A 20,778-nucleotide genomic window follows, 5' to 3' on the forward strand; every position below is an offset into this window, starting at 1 on the left:
CCTGCGTAGCACTGGCCAGGCGCTCTCAATCAATACAGGTAGTCCTCAACTTATGACAGCTGAGCCCAAAATGTGTGGAACGAATTTTGTCCCATTTTACGACCTTTCTTGTCCAAGTTGCTAAGTCAATTTATTTATTTATTGGATTTGTATGCCCGCCCCTCTCCGAAGACTCGCCCAAACCCCAAATGGCTGCAGTTGTTAAGTTAGTAACCCCGTTTGTTAATCCTGGCTTCCCCATGAACTTGGCTTGTCAGGTCACAAAAAGAGGATCGTGTGACCTTGGAACATAGCAGTGGTCATAAATGTGAATCAGTTGCCAAGCCTCTGGATTTTGATCATCTGGGGGTCCTGCAGAGGTCCTAACTGTAAAAAAAAACCCGGTCCTTGGTCACTTTTTCCAGTTTGGTTGTAACTTTGGTTCATTAAACCAGTGTTTCCCAACCTTGGCAATTTGAAGATGTCTGGACTTCAACTCCCAGAATTCCCCAGCCAAAAGCTGATGGTACGATGGAATAAGGTGAAAGATTATATGTTGAGTAGAATTTGTGACAAAAATGCGAAAAATAAATTCCAATCACTCTTTGAATAGTAAACAAATGCAAACTAGATCTAAGGAAATAAAAGAACATAAACTAGTAAATATTTGAACCCCCCCAATTGGTGGTGGTGGTGGTGGGTATTGTCAGTCGGGTGATGGGCACATGCACTGTGCACTGTTTTATGTTTGTTTTATGTTATATATAAATGTGCAAAACCAATAAAAATATATTAAAAAAAAAAGTTGCCAAGGTTGGGAAACACTGCATTAAATGAACCGTCTTAAATCGAGGACTACTTGTACTGGCAACTTTAAGCCGGGCAGACTTCAACTCCCAGCCAGCTTTTGGCTGCTTATAAAGGGGCCCCTGTCCACTTTCCAAGACTTCCAAATGAATTTTGGCTGCTCAGGTTGAGAAGGTCGCAAGTTCTACCTGAGGCATTCACCTGTGGAGAACACGAGATTTGTTTTTTTTGCTGGCCGTGTTTTATTCTTTCGGGTTTTTTGAACAGGGGAGCCAATGGTACATAGTTTCCCAAATATATGAAAAGCAAAAAAACCCCACCCGCCCGAACCCCAAATCCAGAAGGCAAAACGAACTACCAGAAGATTGAGATGCTACATGCTACATTTAAAACCTAATTAATTACTCATGCTTATTTGAGGAGGTGAGGCAAAAAATAATAATGATGATGATGATAGCGTCATTCGTGAAAAACATACAATTAAAAAACAAAAAGGCCTGACCATTTAAGAACTTTTAACCTACAAGTAATGTTGTACCTTTTCTTTCCATGCACACAACTAACGTTACAAAAATCGTCTTGTTGGTTTCTTCTTTTAAAAAAATAACACAATTAAGACTTCCAGGAGCGTTTTGTGATTAAAAACAATTCCTAATTCCTTTGGAGACAGAGAAAGGGAGAGAGAGAGCACCTCCAGGCTGCAAATTCCTATACACACGTTTACTTGAAGGGAAATCTCTTTTTAAAAAACTCACACACGCAATCACCTCGAAATAAGGGGGTGTTATTTCATCTCTATTTTCCGCTATGTAGGCAACAAACCAACAGTGCTAGTAAGAACTTCATCTGCAAAGCAAGTCCAAACGAATTCGACTTTCTACCGTTACAGAAAATATAATCTGCTCAAATAAATAAAAACGCTGCATATTAACATTTCCACTATAAAGTATGCATACCAGAATATTTATAAATATTGAATGTTTTCTTCTGCTTCTTCTCTGTTAATACCACCCTACTACAATAATGCTGGCTATATATGATAAGCACTAGGGCAGGGTTCTCCAACCATGGCGACTTGTGGACTTGTGGACTTCAACTCCCAGAATTCCCCAGCCAGCAAAGCAATTTGGAATTCTGAGATTTAAAAGTCCGCAGATCTTCAAACTGCCAAGGTTGGAGGAGACCCCCCTGCCCTAGAGGATGACTGAATGCTAGCCACATACTGCGGTTACGTTGAGGTAGAACACACATGCGTACCAAATCCGGCATTCATTTACAGTTGCTGCTGGTATCATGTGTTGAAGAAATGTGTACAGTATGAAAAATTCTAAAATACATATGAATTGGGGAGGGGGGGAGAGGAAAACATTTTGAGGAAGTGGGGGGAAGAAATACAGATTATTTTTCTCATGCAAACTAGGAATAGTCTCATTGTGGTGGTGTGGTTGTGGTGTTTTTTTTTCTTTTCCCCAAGGCAAGATTATTATTATTTTTTTTGTAACTCTGCAAAGGACGAGTCGTTCAAAGTGAGAGTGTTTCTTACTGGTTTTTTTAGTGCATTTCTTTCGTTCACTCCTCTAATTTGCATTGTCAAGCTCTTTCCTTCTTTTTTTTTCTTCCCATTTTCTGTTTTTTTCTCTCTCTCTTTTTTTTTTAAAAATATAATACCCTTGGTGTGCAAACGACATGCCAGTTTTAAAACAAAAACATCGTCATGGTTTTTAAGAATAAAAGGAATTTCGGATCGTTTAAAAACAATGGTAAAAGTATAAAGGAAATCCATAGCGAAGTTACATCATTTGATTTCAAGTAAAAAAAAAAGGGGGGGAGAGGGGGACTACTTATTGTAATAATAATAATTAAAAAAAGGAACACATTTCGCGAGTACAAAAAAAAAAAAAAAGGGAGGAAGGAAATGTTTGCTGTTTAGTTCAGGTGTTTCAGAATGCTGCTGTAGGTCTTATGGGGGATTTGGGGAGAGGACTTCATAGCAGAAGGAGTGAGAGTGGCCTGCAAGGATTTTAGGGGCGAACCAACCGGGGTGGAAAACTGAGGGATAGCTATCGCTTCAAGGTGCTTGCTAAAGAGAAATTCTCCGCTATGACTTAGAAAGCTCCCCTCCCTTTCTTTCTCTCCAGCCTTCCCGTCTTCCGCTGTCTCAGCTTCTACGCCCTCCGGCTCTTCCTTCCTGCTAAAGAACCTGTCCAGGTAACTCGGGTAAGGGGGATTCTCTTTCTCCACCTGTTCGTCCTTCCTGACCTCGCAACAAAACTGGTCTATAAGGAAGCACTCTTCCCGCCCGCTGACCAGCTGGCTGTCCCAGGAGTTTTGGTAGAGGGCCTCCAGCTGGGCCAAGTTGGCCATCCCTTTCTGCTGCTTCTCCCTGCTGACCGACTTGGAGATGCCTTTCGGTTCTAGCTGGGAGACGGAGCTATTGAGGTCGTTCAGCTTGTCGACGGCGGCCGACTCGTGCTGCAAGCTCAGCTGAATCGTTCCCGCTATGAAGGAGTCGAAGTCAAAAGCCTGACTAGTCTTCTCCTTCTCGGCCAGCTGCTGGGAAGCCTCCTTGAGGGCTATCTGCGCTTTCACCCACCCATTCTTCTCACACTTGGACTTGCCTTTCTTATCCGACTTCTCTTTACTCTGTTCCTTCCAGTTAGACAGGTCTATGATAAGCTTGGGCTCATAGTAGTGGTTCACTTCGCTTTCTCTCCAGACTAAGTTATCTAGGTAGGAGGAGGACCTCATTTTGTAATTACAGGTATGGTTACACTCCAGGTCACAATACTTGTTCTCGTGGTGATCTGGGTACTGCCAACAAGGCTCAGTGGAGAAGTGGGTATCGAAAGCCGGGTCTTCGAGGTACTTTTCGCGGTCGCCGTCCAGGTATTTCCGCGGGTCCACTTGTACTTCCTCCTCGTCGGTCCCATCCGAAAGAGCCCGGGGGTCTCGCTGGACTTCGTCGGCTTCAAAGTTGTTGTGAATGGGCCACTCTTGGTCTGAGAACTGGCTTTCGTGGTACCTGTAATAATGACCCAACGATAAGCGTCCGTTCACTTTCAGGGTAGCTACAGAAGAATGACGCAGAAAACGTCACATCGTGCAGAATGCAGCTGCGAGAGCAATCATGGGCTTCCCTAAATATGCCCATGTCACACTAACACTCCGCAGTCTGCACTGGTTGCCGATCGGTTTCCGGTCACAATTCAAAGTGTTGGTTATGACCTATAAAGCCCTTCATGGCATCGGACCAGAATATCTCCGGGACCGCCTTCTGCCGCACAAATCCCAGCGACCAGTTAGGTCCCACAGAGTTGGCCTTCTCCGGGTCCCGTCAACTAAACAATGTCGTTTGGTGGGACCCAGGGGAAGAGCCTTCTCTGTGGCGGCCCCGACCCTCTGGAACCAACTCCCCCCAGATATCAGAGTTGCCCCCACACGTAAGCTCCTTAAAACCCACCTCTGTCGTCAGGCATGGGGGAACTGAGATATTCCCTTCCCCCTAGGCTTATAAAATTTATGCATGGTATGTCTGTATGTATGATTGGTTTCTTAAATTGGGGGTTTTTTACATTACTTTTAATATTAGATTTGTTCATATTGTCTTTTTACTCTTGTTAGCCGCCCCGAGTCTACGGAGGGGGGCAGCATACAAATCTAATAAATAAATAAATAAATAAATAAACTCTCCGAGGTGGGTTTCAGCAGGTTCTGACCAGCTCTGGAGAACCAGTAGTGGGAATTTGGAATAGTTCAGAGAACCGGTAAACACCACCTCTGTCTGTCCCTGCCCCCATCCATTCTCTGCCTCCCGAATCCCAGTTGATCGGGAGGGAATGGAGATTTTGCAATATCCTTCCCCCAGGAGTGGGGAGAGAATGGAGATTTTCTGCTATCCTTCCCCTAGAGCAGTGTTTCCCAACCTGGGCAACTTGAAGATATTTGGACTTCAACTCCCAGAATTCCCCAGACAGCAAACGCTGTCTGGGGAATTCTGGGAGTTGAAGTCCAGATATCTTCAAGTTGCCCAGGTTTGGAAACACTGCCCTAGAGTGGGGAAGGAATGTGTGTGTGTGTGTTGCAGTATCCTTCCCCTGCCGCGTCCACCCAGCCACCCCCACAGAACCGATAGTAAACAAAAACTGAATCCTGAATTTGAGTCCCATTGGGATTGGGCGGCATAGAAGTCGAAGAAAATAAAATAAATTAAATAACCCCCCCCCCCCCGCCCCCCAAAGGAAAACTATGTACAACCCAATTTCGCTGAACTGTGTTTGCTTAACAACCGCCAGAAAAAGTGTTGGGGAATTCAGATCAGGCCATTTGATGCCTTGGCTTACAAGTACAGTGGTACCTCTAGATACGAGTTTAATTCGTTCCGGAACGGAGCTCGTATGTCGATCAACTCGTATCTGGAACAAATGGCTTTAGACTTTGTTTTTCCCCGCAGAGATAACCAGAAGCAAGGATTCTTGCGCCACCTAGTGGAAGCTCGGCTCATATCCCAAATTTGAGCTCGGGTCTGGAACAGAAATTTCACTCCCGTCGTGGCTCGTAACTTGGATTACTCGCATGTGGAGCAGCTCATATCTAGAGGTACTACTGTAATGACTATTCCAGGGCTCAGTTATGGCCCGAAACCAAGCACTATCTTTGCATGCCACTTTAGAAAATACTTGTTTTTTAAATACTTTAGCCCTGAAGTATTTGTGCCGGAGGTGTAGTTTAGCAGCCTCTAACACCGCATGGCATTCTACTATTTTATCAGCTGGTATTTCAAATATTACCATAAGTGTTCAGAATCATCTCCTTTTAATGACCTCATAAACCCTTGCAGGGTAGTCTGGGCAACTGAATGGAGCTGAGTGGCCGCCTGCCCTTCCCTGTCGCCAATGTGGAGTTTTATTCATATATTCTGACTGTGCCCAGAGAGAGAAACGTCTGCTTTTATCTAGGATCAAGCTCACAGTCTCCTGGTTGTGAGAGCTCTACCTCTAGGCCAGTGTTTCCCAACCTTAGCTACTTGAAGATATTTGGACTTCAACTCCCAGAATTCCTCAGCCAGCAAATGCTGGCTGGGGAATTCTGGGAGTTGAAGTCCAGATATCTTCAAGTTGCCAAGGTTGGGAAACATTGCTCTAGGCCACTGGTCACCACTCACTACAAGTGGCCAGAATAATTTCCCCAAAGTTTTACCTTTCCCAATTATAGGCGTGGCTGTGACTGTCATCCATCAGCAGAATGTCGTCCACTTCATCCTCAATGTGGAAAGGATGACTTGAAATGGGCTCATCGGTTGGAAAGGAATAAATACTCATATAAGGGTGGGACAAAGCTTCTTCCGCTGTCAATCGGTCCATGGGATTGAAGGTCAGTATTTGTTCCAGGAAGTCCAAAGCTATAGAGGATAAATCCAAACATTAAAAAAAAAAATCATTTGAACACAATATGAAGATTACATCTTTTATTATCACACTGGTTGCCGGTCAGTTTCCGGTCACAATTCAAAGTGTTGGTAATGACCTATAAAGCCCTACATGCATCGGGCCAGAATTCCTTTGGGACTGTCTTCTGCTGCACGAATCCCAGCGACCGATTAGGTCCCACAGAGTGGGCCTTCTCCGGGTCCCGTCGACTAAACAATGTCGTCTGGCAGGACTCAGGGTAAGAGCCTTCTCTGTGGCGGCCCCGGCCCCCTGGAATCAACTCCCCCCGGAGATTAGAACCGTCCCCACCCTCCTTGCCTTTTGTAAGCTACTCAAAACCCACCTAGGTCACCAGGCATGGGGTAACTCAGTTGGTAGATTTGTGTATGGTATGACTGAGTTGTATGGTTTTAATAATGGGTTTTTAATGTGCTTTTTAAAACATATTGGATTTGTGATATTGTATCCTGTTGTGAGCCGCTCCGAGTCCTCGGAGAGGGGATTTCTGAAACCAGAATACCACTTATATTTATTTATTTATTTATTTATTTATTTGTTTGTTTGTTTGTTTGTTTGTTTTATTTAATTTTATTTAATTTTATTTATTTATTAGATTTGTATGCAGCCCCTCTTCGCAGACTCGGGGCGGCTCACAACAGTGATAAAAACAATATGTAATGACAAATCTAATAATTAGAATCTAAAATAACAGTTGTACATTTAAAAATCTAAAAGCAAGGAACCCCAATATAAAAAGCATACATACAGTCATATCATGCACAAAAACTACATAGGCAGGGGGAGATGTCTTAGTTCCCCCACGCTTGACGACAGAGGTGGGTTTTAAGGAGTTTACGAAAGGCAAGGAGGGTGGGGGCAGTTCTAATCTCTGGAGGGAGTGGATTCCAGAGGGTTGGAGCCGCCACAGAGAAGGCTCTTCCCTTGGGTCCCGCCAGACGACATTGTTTAGTCGAGGGGACCCGGAGAAGACCAACTCTTCTACTGCTTCATAGGGCTTCACAGCCCTCTCTAAGCAGTTTAGAATCCGCGCACTGTCTCCAACAATTCTCATTTTATTGACCTCAGAAGGATGGAAGAAAGACTCAACCTTGAGCCAGACAGAATCGAGCTGCTGGCAGTGTGAACTGAATTAGCCTGCTATACTGCAATCTAGCCCACTGTGCCACCATAGATTTAATGATTAAAACATAATGCAAACAAAGTTTTTCCTTTTCCTTATAGTGTAGGACACCTCCTCCATTGTGGCATTTGTGTAGGCCAGTGTTTCCCAACCATGGCTGGGGAATTCTGGGAGTTGAAGTCCAGATAGCTTCAAGTGGCCAAGGTTGGGAAACACTGGTGTAAGCATCTGTTTGGCTACCTCTCTCATTGTTATAAGTACAGTGGTACGAACTTTTCGAGATACGAACCTGGGGTTTGGAAATTTTTTGCCTCTTCTTACGAACTTTTTTCACCTTACGAATCCGCCGCCGATCGCAAAAACGGCGCTCCGCTGGGCGGCGCTGCCCGGCTGTAACCTTCTGAAACAGCCGGGCACTTCTCGGCGGCCTCTAGAACCCAAACCCAAACTTTTGCCGAACTTCCGGGTTCGGCGTTCGGGAGAAGCGCTGTCGCCAGTCTGTCACCTTCTGAAACAGCCGAGTGTTCTCCTGAACGCCGAACCCGGGAGTTCGGCAAAAGTTCGGGTTCGGGTTCCGGAGGCCGCCGAGAAGTGCCCGGCTGTTTCAGAAGGTTACAGCCGGGCGGAGTGCCGTTTTTGCGATCGGCGGCGGCATTTTCGGCCGATCTGGAGGCTCAAACGGAGGTGGGGAATCCCAATAGGGAATTCCATGGGCGGAGCTTTGACGTCACGAAGACGTCCTTCCTGGATTTTTTTCCCCCTTGCACACATTAATTGCTTTTACATTGTTTCCTATGGGAAACATTGTTTCGTCTTACGAACTCTTCGCCTTACGAACCTCCTCCCGGAACCAATTAAGTTCGTAAGATGCGGTATTACTGTACTAACGAATGTGATGGAACAACAGAAAACAAATTGCGCAGAAAATAGGGGACTGGCAACGAACCAAATGAAAAGTCTGCAGGTTTAAAATATCAGACGCGGCGACTTCCTGAACACTGTAGCTTATAATACGCTTCTGAAATACTGGTTCACCTGGTAGCCATCCCCATTAAAATAACACCTGCAACAGCTGGGCAGAAACACTTGCAGCAAAAGCGGTCTTTCTTTTTTTAAGCCACAGATGAGTAATATGGGATGTGTTGAAAAGCAGGCATTTGTTGGGAGCCTTGTTTGTTCATAGAAACATAGAAGACTGGCGGCAGAAAACACAGAACTGCCAATGCAATACTCAGATTGAGGATTCCTTTTCCCCAAGTGCATTATTTTCCATTTGGAAACATTAAACTGCAGTTTCCATTGCTTTGACCATTTATCTAGTAAAGCTAAATCATTTACCATATTACAGACCCCTCCAGGAATATCAACCCTATTGCACACTTTAGAGTCATCGGCAAATAGGCAAACCTTCCCTACCAAACCTTCCCCTATGTCACTCACAAACATATTAAAAAGAATAGGACCCAGAACAGACCCTTGTGGCACACTGCTTGTAACCTGTCTCTGTCTCTTCATCGCCGAAAGCTCACTGCCCATTATGATGCAAATGTTTCAGCCCTTTATAGATGCCCTTTAATTCCCTCCATACAGTGTGCTAAATCCTCCTTTGAGTTAACAGCGACCAGGAGAAGAATAGATGCACACATACAATTTGGCTCCAGGATGTTCCAGGACTGGAAAAGAACGGTACATGGCATGCCCAGAGGTTTGTTCTTTGTTTTAGAGGGCCTTGTACACTGCGCACAACCGCCGAAGTCATCGTGACCACTGGCTCGTAGCCTAACATAAACAAGGAGTGAGGAAGACAACGACAACAAAGGAGGAGCTGTGGTACCTTCGGGGCTGACGCCTGGGAGTAACTGAGTTAAAGGTTTGTGTGGCTCAGTCATGTCGTTTTTAATGTAAACTGGGATTACATTAAGTAGTTCCTGACGATCTTCGTCATGCACGACCGGAATAGATTCCAAAATCAGCTGCATTTGTTCAAGTTCATGGGCACCTAAGAGAAGCAGACAAGAAGCAAATGTCAGCTGCATTTGAGAATACAGTGTTCCCTCGATTTTCACGGGTTCGAACTTCGCGAATAGCCTATACCACGGTTTTTCAAAAAATATTAATTAAAAAATACTTCGCGTTTTTTCCCCTATACCAGTTTTTCCCACCCAATGACGTCATATGTCATTGCCAAACTAATAATTTTTACAAATAAATAACAAAAAAAAAATTATTGTTAATAAATAATTATGTTTATAAATATCAGGATCACTAGGTGTCTTATTCATGGTGAGTACCAGTAATAATGGTGAGTAAATGGTTGCTAAGGGAATGGGAAATGGTAATTTAGGGGTTTAAAGTGTTAAGGGAAGGCTTGTGATACTGTCCATAGCCAAAAATGGTGTATTTACTTCCGCATCTCTACTTCGCGGAAATTCGACTTTCGCGGGCGGTCTCGGAACGCATCCCCCACGGAAATCGAAGGAACACTGTAGTCCAACTCAAGGCTAAACTCTGTTGGAGTCGGATGATCAATACGTGCAGGGCGGATAAAACCCCAATGGTTTAAAAAATAAAAAATAATCAGATTTTTTTTAAATTTAAACCGACTTAAATCGGGGTTTTATTTTTATCAAATTTATTTTAGTACAATGCTTTCAGAGTAAAAATCTATCTAAAAGTTTATTCAGCGTGAAATGGAGCTCAGTTATATAGCAAGAAGCTGTATATTCTGCAATATTGGGACTGTCAGTGAGTCAATTGCGGGTCGGAGGAGGAGCTGCTAAGGGGCAGAGGTGACAGTTGCTCTTTAAAAATTATGATTTACATTGAGTTGAATTAAATCAAGCCTTTTTACTAAGTGATTTAAATCAGGATTCAAATCCACCTAAATAGAAACATAGAAGACTGACGGCAGAAAAAGACCTCATGGTCCATCTAGTCTGCCCTTATACTATTTTCTGTATTTTATCTTAGGATGGATATATGTTTATCCCAGGCATGTTTAAATTCAGTTCCTGTGGATTTACCAACCATGTCTGCTGGAAGTTTGTTCCAAGGATCTATTACTCTTTCAGTAAAATAATATTTTCTCACGTTGCTTTTGATCTTTCCCCCAACTAACTTCAGATTGTGTCCCCTTGTTCTTGTGTTCACTTTCCTAGGATAGCATAAATAGGATAGCATTCTGGGGCCTTATTTCTTATTGGGCTACTCTTAGCAGACAACTCCGCCCCGCACAGATGTTGCTATCCACACCAGTCTCTTTGGAAGGAAAGGGGCACCCAGGGGATCCATCACTAAATTTTTAAGATTGTACCTGCATATCTTTACCCACCTGCAAAGAGAGTTTTGCCTGTCAGCATTTCAGCAAAGATGCAACCTGCAGCCCACATGTCAATGGCTTTCGTGTAGTTGTTGGGCGACAGCAAGAGGCGAGGTGATCTGTACCATTTAGTTACTAGTCCTTCAGAAAGATGGCCCTGGAAGAGAGAGGAGGAGAGGGAGGGAGGGAGGGAGAGAGAAGGTGTTTGCTTTTTATTTGTGCCACCTCCGTTCGGCCTTCGTCCAAATTCGTTTTGCAATTTATTCTGCTGCATTGCCACAAGAATTGGCGACACGGCAGACTTTCAAGTCTCCATGAGTTGCGCAGGCTTTGGGGGATGAGCCTAAGCCCACCCCAATACCAAGCCTCTATTCTGACTCAGTTTAGTCTGTCTTTTGCGGTGGTTGCCAGAACGGTGTTTATGCATTCTGTGGAACACTCGGCGTGAAATATTTGCACTATCAACCAAAGCTTTTAAAGTTTTTGTAAACTAATTTTGCGCTATCTTTTGTTGACGAGAGCCCGTTTAGTGTTGCGGTGGTGAAGGGACCGGCCTACAAATCAGGTCTCCTCGGGCATGAAAATCTGACTGGGTGATTTTACATCCTCCCCTCTCTCTTAGCGCAGTCCACCTCGCAGAGATATTGATGTCGGGAAAGGAGGAAATAAGAGCATTACCTATGTTTGTCCTCTTATAATGCGTAAGGGGAAAAAAAGGCAGGAAAATAATTTAATGATGATGTATGCGGGCAAAGATAATAAAATCTGCTTTTCATAAAAGACTTTCAAGATTACTTTTCGTATATGCACCAGAACCTCTGTGGGATCCATTAGGGACTTTTTAGCACTTTACTGTTGTATACATTGCCTCAAGGGAGCTGTATTCTTGTACACCTCTAAGGTTTTATCCCAGTGATGGTAAACTTTTTTTGGTTCACGTGTCAAAAAGGTATATGCGCGCGCACACACCGCCCCCATGTATGGGATTGGGGAAAAATGGCCAAACCGGAAGTTTGGAAAAACGGACTTCCGGTTTTCCCATTGGGTGGTTTTTCACACTCCGGGGCTTCAGAAAAGCTTCCCTGAATCCTCCGGGGGAGGGGGGGACGGGCCTTCCCAAGGCCGAAAATCAGCTGGCTAGCGCGCGCATGCGAACTGGAGCTGACATAGGGCAACGCCTCATGTGCCTTCCAATATGGCTCCGCGTGCCATGTGACACATACAGATGGAATTGTCGGCTATCAAAAAAATTAACTGCCTTGGAAATGGCCCTGGGTTGGGCCGAGAGGCAAATAAGGAGCTGTGATGTTCCTTCAATACACCAGGGTGATTCGACAGAAAAATATGTAACCCTTCCCTGGTGCAGAGCTGAAGGGATTGGATACTGTAGCCTAGAGGATAATTCTCTGCCTTACAAGGCAAGGGTTGCAGGTTCAAGTCCCAGTGGGTATGGTTAGCTGATGAGGCCAAAATAAGGCCGAAATAGATCTATCCTAGTCTCCCTTAATTTTCAAATTCAGCAAAAAAAAAAAAGTGACATATATATAACCGAGAAACAATTATTTCATGGTATTCCTAGAAATATACAGGTGACAATCCCTGGCTACATGTCCATTTTCAAAGTCTTCAGGAATATCAAAGACTATAGCCAAAGTTCAAAAGGGCCACTATATTTCTGGCTGAAAGGATTGGTTTTATGGTGCTTTTGTAGATAATAATTCCAGCTAGACCTTTAAAGCTGTAGAACATTATTTGTTCGACAAGAGAATAGAGGTAGCCCTTGTGGAGCAGGATTCATAAATCAATCAAACATCAAAACTGAAGCTCTCTTTTCTAAGGCTATCAAGGGCGGCCTTCCTTCCAAGACATTTTTTTAAAAATATTGTTTTTTGAACGTAATAATTCCATCTTCCATTAAACAGTGTGTTGACTGGGTACAAATATCTTTATGTAGTAATAATCAACTTTTTAACTATTCATTGCATTGATATTATTTAATCTTACAATACTAATGCTTAGCACACTAAACCTATTCACTTCTCCCTCTTAACCTATTTTCTAATTGGAATATAATAGTAATATTAAACATAATAATAATAATAATAGTAATAGTAATAATAATAATAATAATAATAATAATAACAACAACTACGACAACAATAGTTTATACATAAGGGATACGGTGGCTCAGTGGCTAACACACTGAGCTTGTTGATTGAAAGGTTGGCAGTTCAGCAGTTCGAATCCCTAGCCCTGTGTAACAGAGTGAGCTCCCATTACTTGTCTCAACTTCTGCCAACCTAGCAGTTTGGAAGCACATAAAATGTGACTGTCGTGTCTCCCCATCTCCCACCACCCCCATCTGCTCATTTTTTTACTTACCTTGTGAGAATAATGAGGATCCATGATCCGGGCCAGGCCAAAGTCCCCGATTTTCAGCACCAAATCTTCCGTATTAATAAACAGGTTGGCTGGCTTGAGATCCCTGTGCAGGACGTTTGCCGAGTGAATGTACTTGAGCCCGCGTAGCAGCTGGTACATGAAGAGCCTGGCGTGCTCTTCCAGCAAGGGCCCCTGCTCCACCAGATTCGCCAGGTCAGTCTCCATGTACTCTTGGACAATGTAAACACAGTTGAGTTCCGTCAGGGAGCCGACGTCGTCCGTCAGCTGGCTCCCGTTGGGGCCGAGGATCTCGAACACTTTGACAATGTTATCGTGGTCGAGCCTCCGGATGATTTTGATCTCGCGTAGGGCGTGCTTGACGCTCTGGGGGTCGGAGAGGAGGATCTTCTTGATGGCCACTCGCTTGTCGCAATCGTTATCGACGGCGGAAAAGACCAAGCCGTGGCCGCCGCAGCCCAGCGGTTTCAAGTCCATATACCGAGAACCTACGTCGAAGCCGTGAATGTTCATCAGACTTTCGAACTTCTCTGCCATTTTTCTTTTTTTATTTCTCAACTTCCGTATCCGGTTCCCTCCCTCTTCAAACTTTTCCCGCTTCCACGAATCTAAGAGAGATGCTTCCACTGGTAGACCGCGAAGGTCTGGTAGAAAAGACGGACGCCGGGTTTGAATGCTGGGTAGCTTCTTGATGCTCTCATCGCACGGTCAGCTAGCCAGGCCTGATGTTTCTCCACCCCTTGTAGGATAAGCACTTAAGACTCTTTACAGATCACGGCGAGGAGAGAGACGGAGAAAGAGGTCGCAGCATTCATAGTTCAAAGAAAGTTGCAGCACGCCCGCAGACATGAAAGGAAAACGCCGGTTAAAATCGAACGGGACGAAATGGCATCTTAGGTGCCCTTCGCTCTATATACCGTGCCAAAGCTGGTCAACGCTTTTAACAAAAATGTGAATAAATAGGCATGTAATAATTATAGGCTTGCGTTAACATCCTCCTCACAGTGCAGATACATTCAGTGTTGGACTGGTCCTGAGCAGCTTCATTCTAGGGTGGATGGTTTTGCTGGTCTCTGTTTTGTTTTTAACAGTCAAGATCTCAAAGAGGAAGAGGCAAGTCCTTTCTGGGTACCAAGGATGCTGTTAGTTAATGATCAGGTGGCTCCAGCTCACCACAATCACAATCAAAGCTGCCATCCATCTTATTCTGTGAAATACTGAAGGAGAAAAAGAAAAGGAAAAAAAGAAGCCACACGTAAGCAACCCAAAGCCCATGTTACACCAACACTCCGCAGTCTGCATTGGTTGCCGATCAGTTTCCGATCACAATTCAAAGTGTTGGTTATGACCTATAAAGCCCTTCATGGCATCAGACCAGATTATCTCAGGGACCGCCTTCTGCTGCACAAATCCCAGTGACCAGTTAGGTCCCACAGAGTGGGTCTTCTCCAGGTCCCGTCAACTAAACAATGCCGCTTGGCGGGACCCAGGGGAAGAGCCTTCTCTGTGGCAGCCCCGGCCCTCTGGAACCAACTCTCCCCCAGAGATTAGAATTGCCCCCCACCCTCCTTGCCTTTCGTAAGCTCCTTAAAACCCACCTCTGCCGCCAGGCATGGGGGAATTGAGATACCCTTTCCCCCTAGGCCTTTACAATTTTATGCATGGTATGTCTGTATGTATGTTTGGTTTTTTATTATAATGGGTTTTTAATTGTTTTTAGTATTGGATTATTGTTATACGCTGTCTTATTATTGCTGTTAGCCGCCCCGAGTCTCCGGAGAGGGGCGGCATACAAATCCAATAAATAAATAAAATAAATAAATCATTAGGCTTCAAATTTTAAATTGCGTAGTGGGTTTTACTGCAAGCTTTTCCCCCCTTCTTTTTAAATCGGACACACACACAGAACTAGGCATTAGGAACCCTTTGATCTGCTGGGTAGACCGGATCCATCACTGATCTCATTCCAACCCAGCAGATTCTATCTCATTATGTGCTTTTCATGGATAGGAGTGTCTATAAAAAGGCACAAAGGCAAAACAAATTCTCGCTTGTATAAATAAATACAGCGTCCATCCACTGGACAAACATTTTGTACTTCTCTGTACTTCCCCCCCCCCGCCCAAAAAGGTAAAACTTCAAAGAAATCGTTTCACTACTTGAGATGAGTTGCTATGTTAAGTACCGTACTTTCATATTTTTTAAAAACAAAACATGGTCCCGGCTAGGGGAAACGTCCTAAAAAAATAAAAGTGAAGAAACCAGTCGTAGAAAGCAAAAGATTAAGCACATTTTACAAAGAAGGGTGACTCTGAAAAAACTGAATTTGGACCAGAATTTGGACCAGAATATCTCCGGGACCGCCTTCTGCCGCATGAATCCCAGCGACCGGTTAGGTCCCACAGAGTTTGCCTTCTCCGTGTCCCATTGACTATGCAATGTCGTTTGGCAGGACCCAGGAGAAGAGCCTTCTCTGTGGCGGCCCCGACCCTCTGGAACCAGCTCCCCCCAGATATCAGAGTTGCCCCCACCCTCCTTGCCTTTCGCAAGCTCCTTAAAACCCACCTCTGTCATCAGGCATGGGGGAATTGAGATTTTCCCTTCTCCCTAGGCTTATGGAATTTATACATGGTATGCTTGTGTGTATGAGTGGTTCTTTAAATTGGGGGTTTTTTAGATTGTTTTTAATATTAGATTTGTTTACATTGTCTTTTTATATTGTTGTTAGCCGCCCCGAGTCTTCGGAGAGGGGCGGCATACAAATCTAATAAATACAAATACAAATACAAAATTTGCCAATCAGTCCTAGAATAGGACCTTCTACATCCGTTATCAACATGCATTCATCTTGTACCGGGGCAAAAAGAGAATTAAAGAACAAAATATTCTGCATGCCTAGCTCATTCCCGGAGATACATACTCCTCAATAATAATTATGTGATTTTTAGATAAAGTGGAAGGTAGCACAGTGGCTACATAACTGAACAGAAAGGGAATCGCAATACAGGATGTTATTTGCGGAGAGCAAAGCTGGAAATATTGTGATGGAAGCTAAGAACTCCGGTTATTTCTATGCAGATCTTAGTTTTAAAAATTGCCAGTAGTGAATCATACTCAACTGAATGGAATGTTAAAAATCCTTGAACTATTTTCTGGTGCAATGAAACAACCCTTTTGGTGGATCTCTTATATACCAGCTACAGGCTCTTGGTTTCCAACTGCTCAGTTTCACAGATTGTGACTTCACCTGATGATGAAGTCACTTTCTATGGAGATGGCATAATTTTGGAAAGGCTTGTGTTACATTACAGTGCTATCTGGTTCGCGTCTATTCCCTTTTTACTTCGAGAACTTCCGCCTTCTATATTCGGCTGCAGGCACCAACTGCGTGTTTTTGAAATGTGACTGAGGTTTTTAACAGGAAGAAAAGGCATATTGCGCGTGTGTTGGAGAGACAGAGAGAAAGAGAGAGAAACAAAGAGAGGGAGAGGAGAGACGGAAAAAGATACGAGAAAGAGAAAATGAGAAAATGAGAAATAGAGACAGAGAAAAGAAAGAAAAAGATGAGAAAAAGAGAGAAAGATATGAGAGAGAGAGAGAAAGAGAGAAAGAGAGAAAGAAAGAAAGAAAGAAAGAAAGAAAGAAAGAAAGAAAGAGAGAGAGAAGATGAAAAGGAATGGGAAAAAGAGTACAGTACATGGATATAGGGGAGCTCATTGTTGAACCTCTAGCTAAAAAACAAATACAGTGATACCTTGTCTTACAAACTTAATTGGTTCTGGGGCGAGGTTCTTAAGGTGAAAAGTTTGTAAGACGAAACAATATTTCCCATAGGAATCAATGGAAAAGCAATTAATGCGTGCAAGCCCAAAATGCACCCCTTTTCCCTGCCGAAGCACCCGTTTTTACACTGCTGAGGCTCCCCTCCATGAGAAACCCCACCTCCGGACTTCTGTGTTTTTGCGATGCTGCGATTTCACTGAGGCTTCCCTCACTGGGAAACCTCACCTCCGGACTTCCGTTGCCAACGAAGCACCTGTTTTTGCGCTGCTGGGATTCCCCTGCAGCATCACAAAAGCACAGAAGTCCGGAGGTGGGGTTTCCCATGGAGGGGAGCCTCGGGAGAATCCCAGCAGCGCAAAAATGGGTGCTTTGCTGGCAATGGAAGTCCGGAGGCGGTGCATCACAGTGGTGGCGGTGGGTTTGTAAGGTGAAAATAGTTTGTAAGAAGAGGCAAAAAAATCTTAAACCCCGGGTTTGTATCTCGAAAAGTTTGTATGACGAGGTATCACTGTATATGGATGTCAGAAAAACAACTGTCTCTACAAGCAGCCGGTATAAAGCCAAATTGACAGACAGACAAATGGATAACTGACCGTTAGTTGCAAAGTAAAACTGTTAACTGTTCTTTGACACTCAAATAAAAGACATGCCTTTTAAATAACACACAAGTTTACATGGCCTTTATCGCCAACTATGTGGATTGTCTACTGCAGTGTTGCCCAACCTTGGAAACCACTGGTCTACTGAAAGGAAAAAAAACAACTTTTGAGTTGGAAACTATTTTCCAGTTAACCTTTAAAATTTTAAATTTAGATTATTTATGATTTGTTTCCACGTGTTGTGAGCCGCCCCGAGTCTTCGGAGAGGGGCGGCATACAAATCTAAGTAATAAATAAAATAAAAATAAATAAATAACCACGTGTTCTTGCTGTCTATTTACTCTCAAAGCAGGCCTAGCAAAAACTTGGGGTTCTTCTTTCTGATGCTAGCTACTCTTCAATCATGGCTTACAAGTATTTTTTCCGACTGAAGACAGAAAGTTAAAACTTTCCCTCTGACTCACTCCTGCGTATTTCACAGCAAGAAAGAACACCGTTAAGTAAAGATGGCTCATTAACTCTTTTTTCTCCCCCCACCCAAGTCATACTGCGCCCACAACATATACACTGCTCAAAATAAAATAAAATAAAGGGAACACTCAAATAACACATCCTGGATCTGAATGAATGAAACATTCTCATGGAATACTTTGTTCTGTACAAAATTGAATGTGCACAACAGCATGCGAAGTTGATGGTCAATCCGTGTTGCTTCCTAAATGGACAGTTTGATTTCACAGAAGTTTGATTTACTTGGCGTTACACTGTGTTGTTTAAGTGTTCCCTTTATTTTTTTTTGAGCAGTGTATTAAGTAATCAAGCACACAAAAAAAGCTTTTAACATAGCCTTCTGCTTCTTCTACCTGGAAGAAGCTAGAGTTACGCAGAGATTATGACATCATGAGTCATTAGGGTTTAAACTCTCAAATTCTAGGAACAGCCCTACCCAACTTTAAAACTGACTGGAACAAAAACCTCCTGAAATAATAATAAAAAAAGCATGAGTAACATTTGTCCTTTGCTATTTTCATCTCTTTTACATTTATGATAAACCTCCAGAAAGGAGGCCGTGACTAATGGCGTTACCTGCCTGAAGTCAAAGAAAGTCATGTTGCGAGAACTCAAGTGAGCTGGGATTTTTATGGCCTGCCTTGGTTTGCACAACCCACATGCGCGGCTGACCCCCAACCAAACTTCTTGAGTTGTGTTATTATGCAGCCCCATTAGCCTTAAAGAACAAGATGCCCATGACTTATGGCAGAGGCCACAAGGAAGAGTTAGAGATCTGTCTCTCTCTGTCTCACACACACACAACACACATACTCTTTCACAGACACACACAAACACACAAATCATTACAATATTCAGTCTTTCATTTGCAGTTGGGCTGTAAGTGTTGGGGGGCGGGAGCAATTATGACAAGTTTATGACCTGTGGACTTCAAACACAGCTGGCTCAGGAATTCTGGGAGTTGAAGTCCATAAGTCAATAGTTGCCCAACCCTGACATGGTAAATCAGATGGAGTTTGTTTGTTTTTTTAAAAATTAGCAGCCCAAAAATGCATCCATTCCGTTAGAGCAGTGTTTCCCAACCTTGGCAGCTTGAAGATATCTGGACTTCAACTCCCAGAATTCCCCAGTTGAAGTCCAAATATCTTCATGTTGCCAAGTTTGGGAAACACTGCACTAGAGAACAGCTAGCCATCTCCATGGTGTTGTTGTGCAGCTTTATTTTCGCTCTGGATACAGATTTCCATGCACACAGATAAAGCTTTAGGGCAGCGGTTCTCAACCTCTCTAATGCCGCGACCCCTTAATACAGTTCCTCATGTTGTGGTGACCCCCAACCACAAGTCTAGCGTCAATTTTCCCAACAGAGCTGTAAGCTGATTGGCAGGAAGGTCAGAGGGATACCCCCACTGGGACAAGTTGCCCACTGTTTCAAACACCCGATTGGTCGGATTGTAAAAAATATATTCCAAGGCGCCAGAATAGAAGCTTTAGTTCCTAACTCCATGGGGAATTTGTCTTTTCCAAGGGTCTTAGGCAACCCCTGTGAAATGGCCGTTCGACCCCCCAAAGGGGTCCTGACCCCCAGGTTGAGGACCCCTGCTTTAGGGAGTTCAGCATTCTTTACAACACAGACTTCCCAAACAATTGCTGGCTGGGGAATTCTGAGAATTGAAGTCCAAATATCTTCAAGTTGCCAAGGTTGGGAAACACTGTATTAGATAATAAGGCAACAGCAATGTCTTTCTGGAAGTAAGAAAACCAATTCTGGAAAGAATTGGTAAGGGGAAAAAACCCTGCTATACAACCTGATTAAAAAACCCCAAGTCCCCATCTGTGTGACACTGTGAGGGTGGTTATGTGGATTTAAAAAAATAAAATAAAATACCAGCCACGTTGCAAGCAGCAGGCAATGAGTCATTGTAAGGACTCTTGAAACTTGCAAGCCTTCCTCAACCTCCCACTTAATCCCCACACATTCTGAAGGCCAAGCTATTGTTAATTTTACACATGCTCCCTCCGATTAAAAGTCATTAAACACTTTACTTTTCCCACTGTAAGCAAAAGATTACGTCTCTCGGCACTCAGATTTCAAGCTCTTGAGCAAAGAGATACCGGTTTGGCCTTTGCCCAGTTTAAAGTTTTTACTTTATAAACTGTGAATAGCTGGGGCAAGTTGACCACTATTTCAAAAAGCGAGGGCGACCACAAAAAATAATAATAATAATAATGGGTAGCTGCATAGAAACTCTAACTAAACTGAACTTCTTCACGGTGGCGTTAGGCTACTCTACAAATTAATATAACATTTATTTTTATTTTATTTTATTCATTTGTCCAATACACAAATACATAGGAAGAAAAATAGACATGTAGTAATATATATAGGGGTAAAGTGAGGTCAATCGTGGAGAGTCTAAGGGAGAAATGTTGGGGGTTAGGGGTTGACACAATTGAGTCCGGCAATGAGTTCCACGCTTCCATAACTCGATTGTTGAAATCATATTTTTTACAGTCAAGTTTGGAGCGGTTCGTATCTCGGTGAAAATTTCCTGGCCTGAAATAAACCTGAGCTGAGGCTGATTTTAGAGTCTTTTACTTCAGAAAGTACTGTATTCATACAGCTTACCAAATTAAGAGGTCCTGTAGAACAGTGCTTTTCAACCAGTGTGCCGTGGCACACTAGTGTGACGCGAGACATGGTCAGGTGTGCCGCGAAGCTCAGCAAGAGAGAGAGCGAAAGAAAGCAAGAGAGAAAGAGAGAGATAAAGCAAGAGAAAGGGAGGGAGAAAGAGAGCAAAAAAGAGAGGAAGG

General features: G+C 43.5%; 1 protein-coding gene across 3 annotated transcripts in view; it reads right to left on the reverse strand.

Annotated features, from left to right (window-relative positions):
• Nucleotides 1-1,004: 1,004 nt before the first annotated feature.
• MAPK6 (mitogen-activated protein kinase 6) overlaps nt 1,005-20,778 on the reverse strand; it is a 40,126-nt gene continuing 20,352 nt past the window's right edge. For all 3 annotated transcript variants that reach the window (XM_070763618.1, XM_070763617.1, XM_070763619.1), the window contains exons 2-6: nt 13,055-14,289; nt 10,685-10,829; nt 9,188-9,352; nt 5,983-6,184; nt 1,005-3,808 (exon numbers count right to left, since the gene is read on the reverse strand). In XM_070763618.1, coding sequence (XP_070619719.1) covers nt 2,713-3,808; nt 5,983-6,184; nt 9,188-9,352; nt 10,685-10,829; nt 13,055-13,609 — 2,163 coding nt within the window. In that variant the 5' untranslated portion in view covers nt 13,610-14,289 and the 3' untranslated portion in view covers nt 1,005-2,712. The remainder of the gene's footprint in view (nt 3,809-5,982; nt 6,185-9,187; nt 9,353-10,684; nt 10,830-13,054; nt 14,290-20,778) is intronic.

This window comes from Erythrolamprus reginae, chromosome 10 (assembly GCF_031021105.1).
Source record: "Erythrolamprus reginae isolate rEryReg1 chromosome 10, rEryReg1.hap1, whole genome shotgun sequence".
NCBI lineage: Eukaryota > Metazoa > Chordata > Lepidosauria > Squamata > Dipsadidae > Erythrolamprus > Erythrolamprus reginae.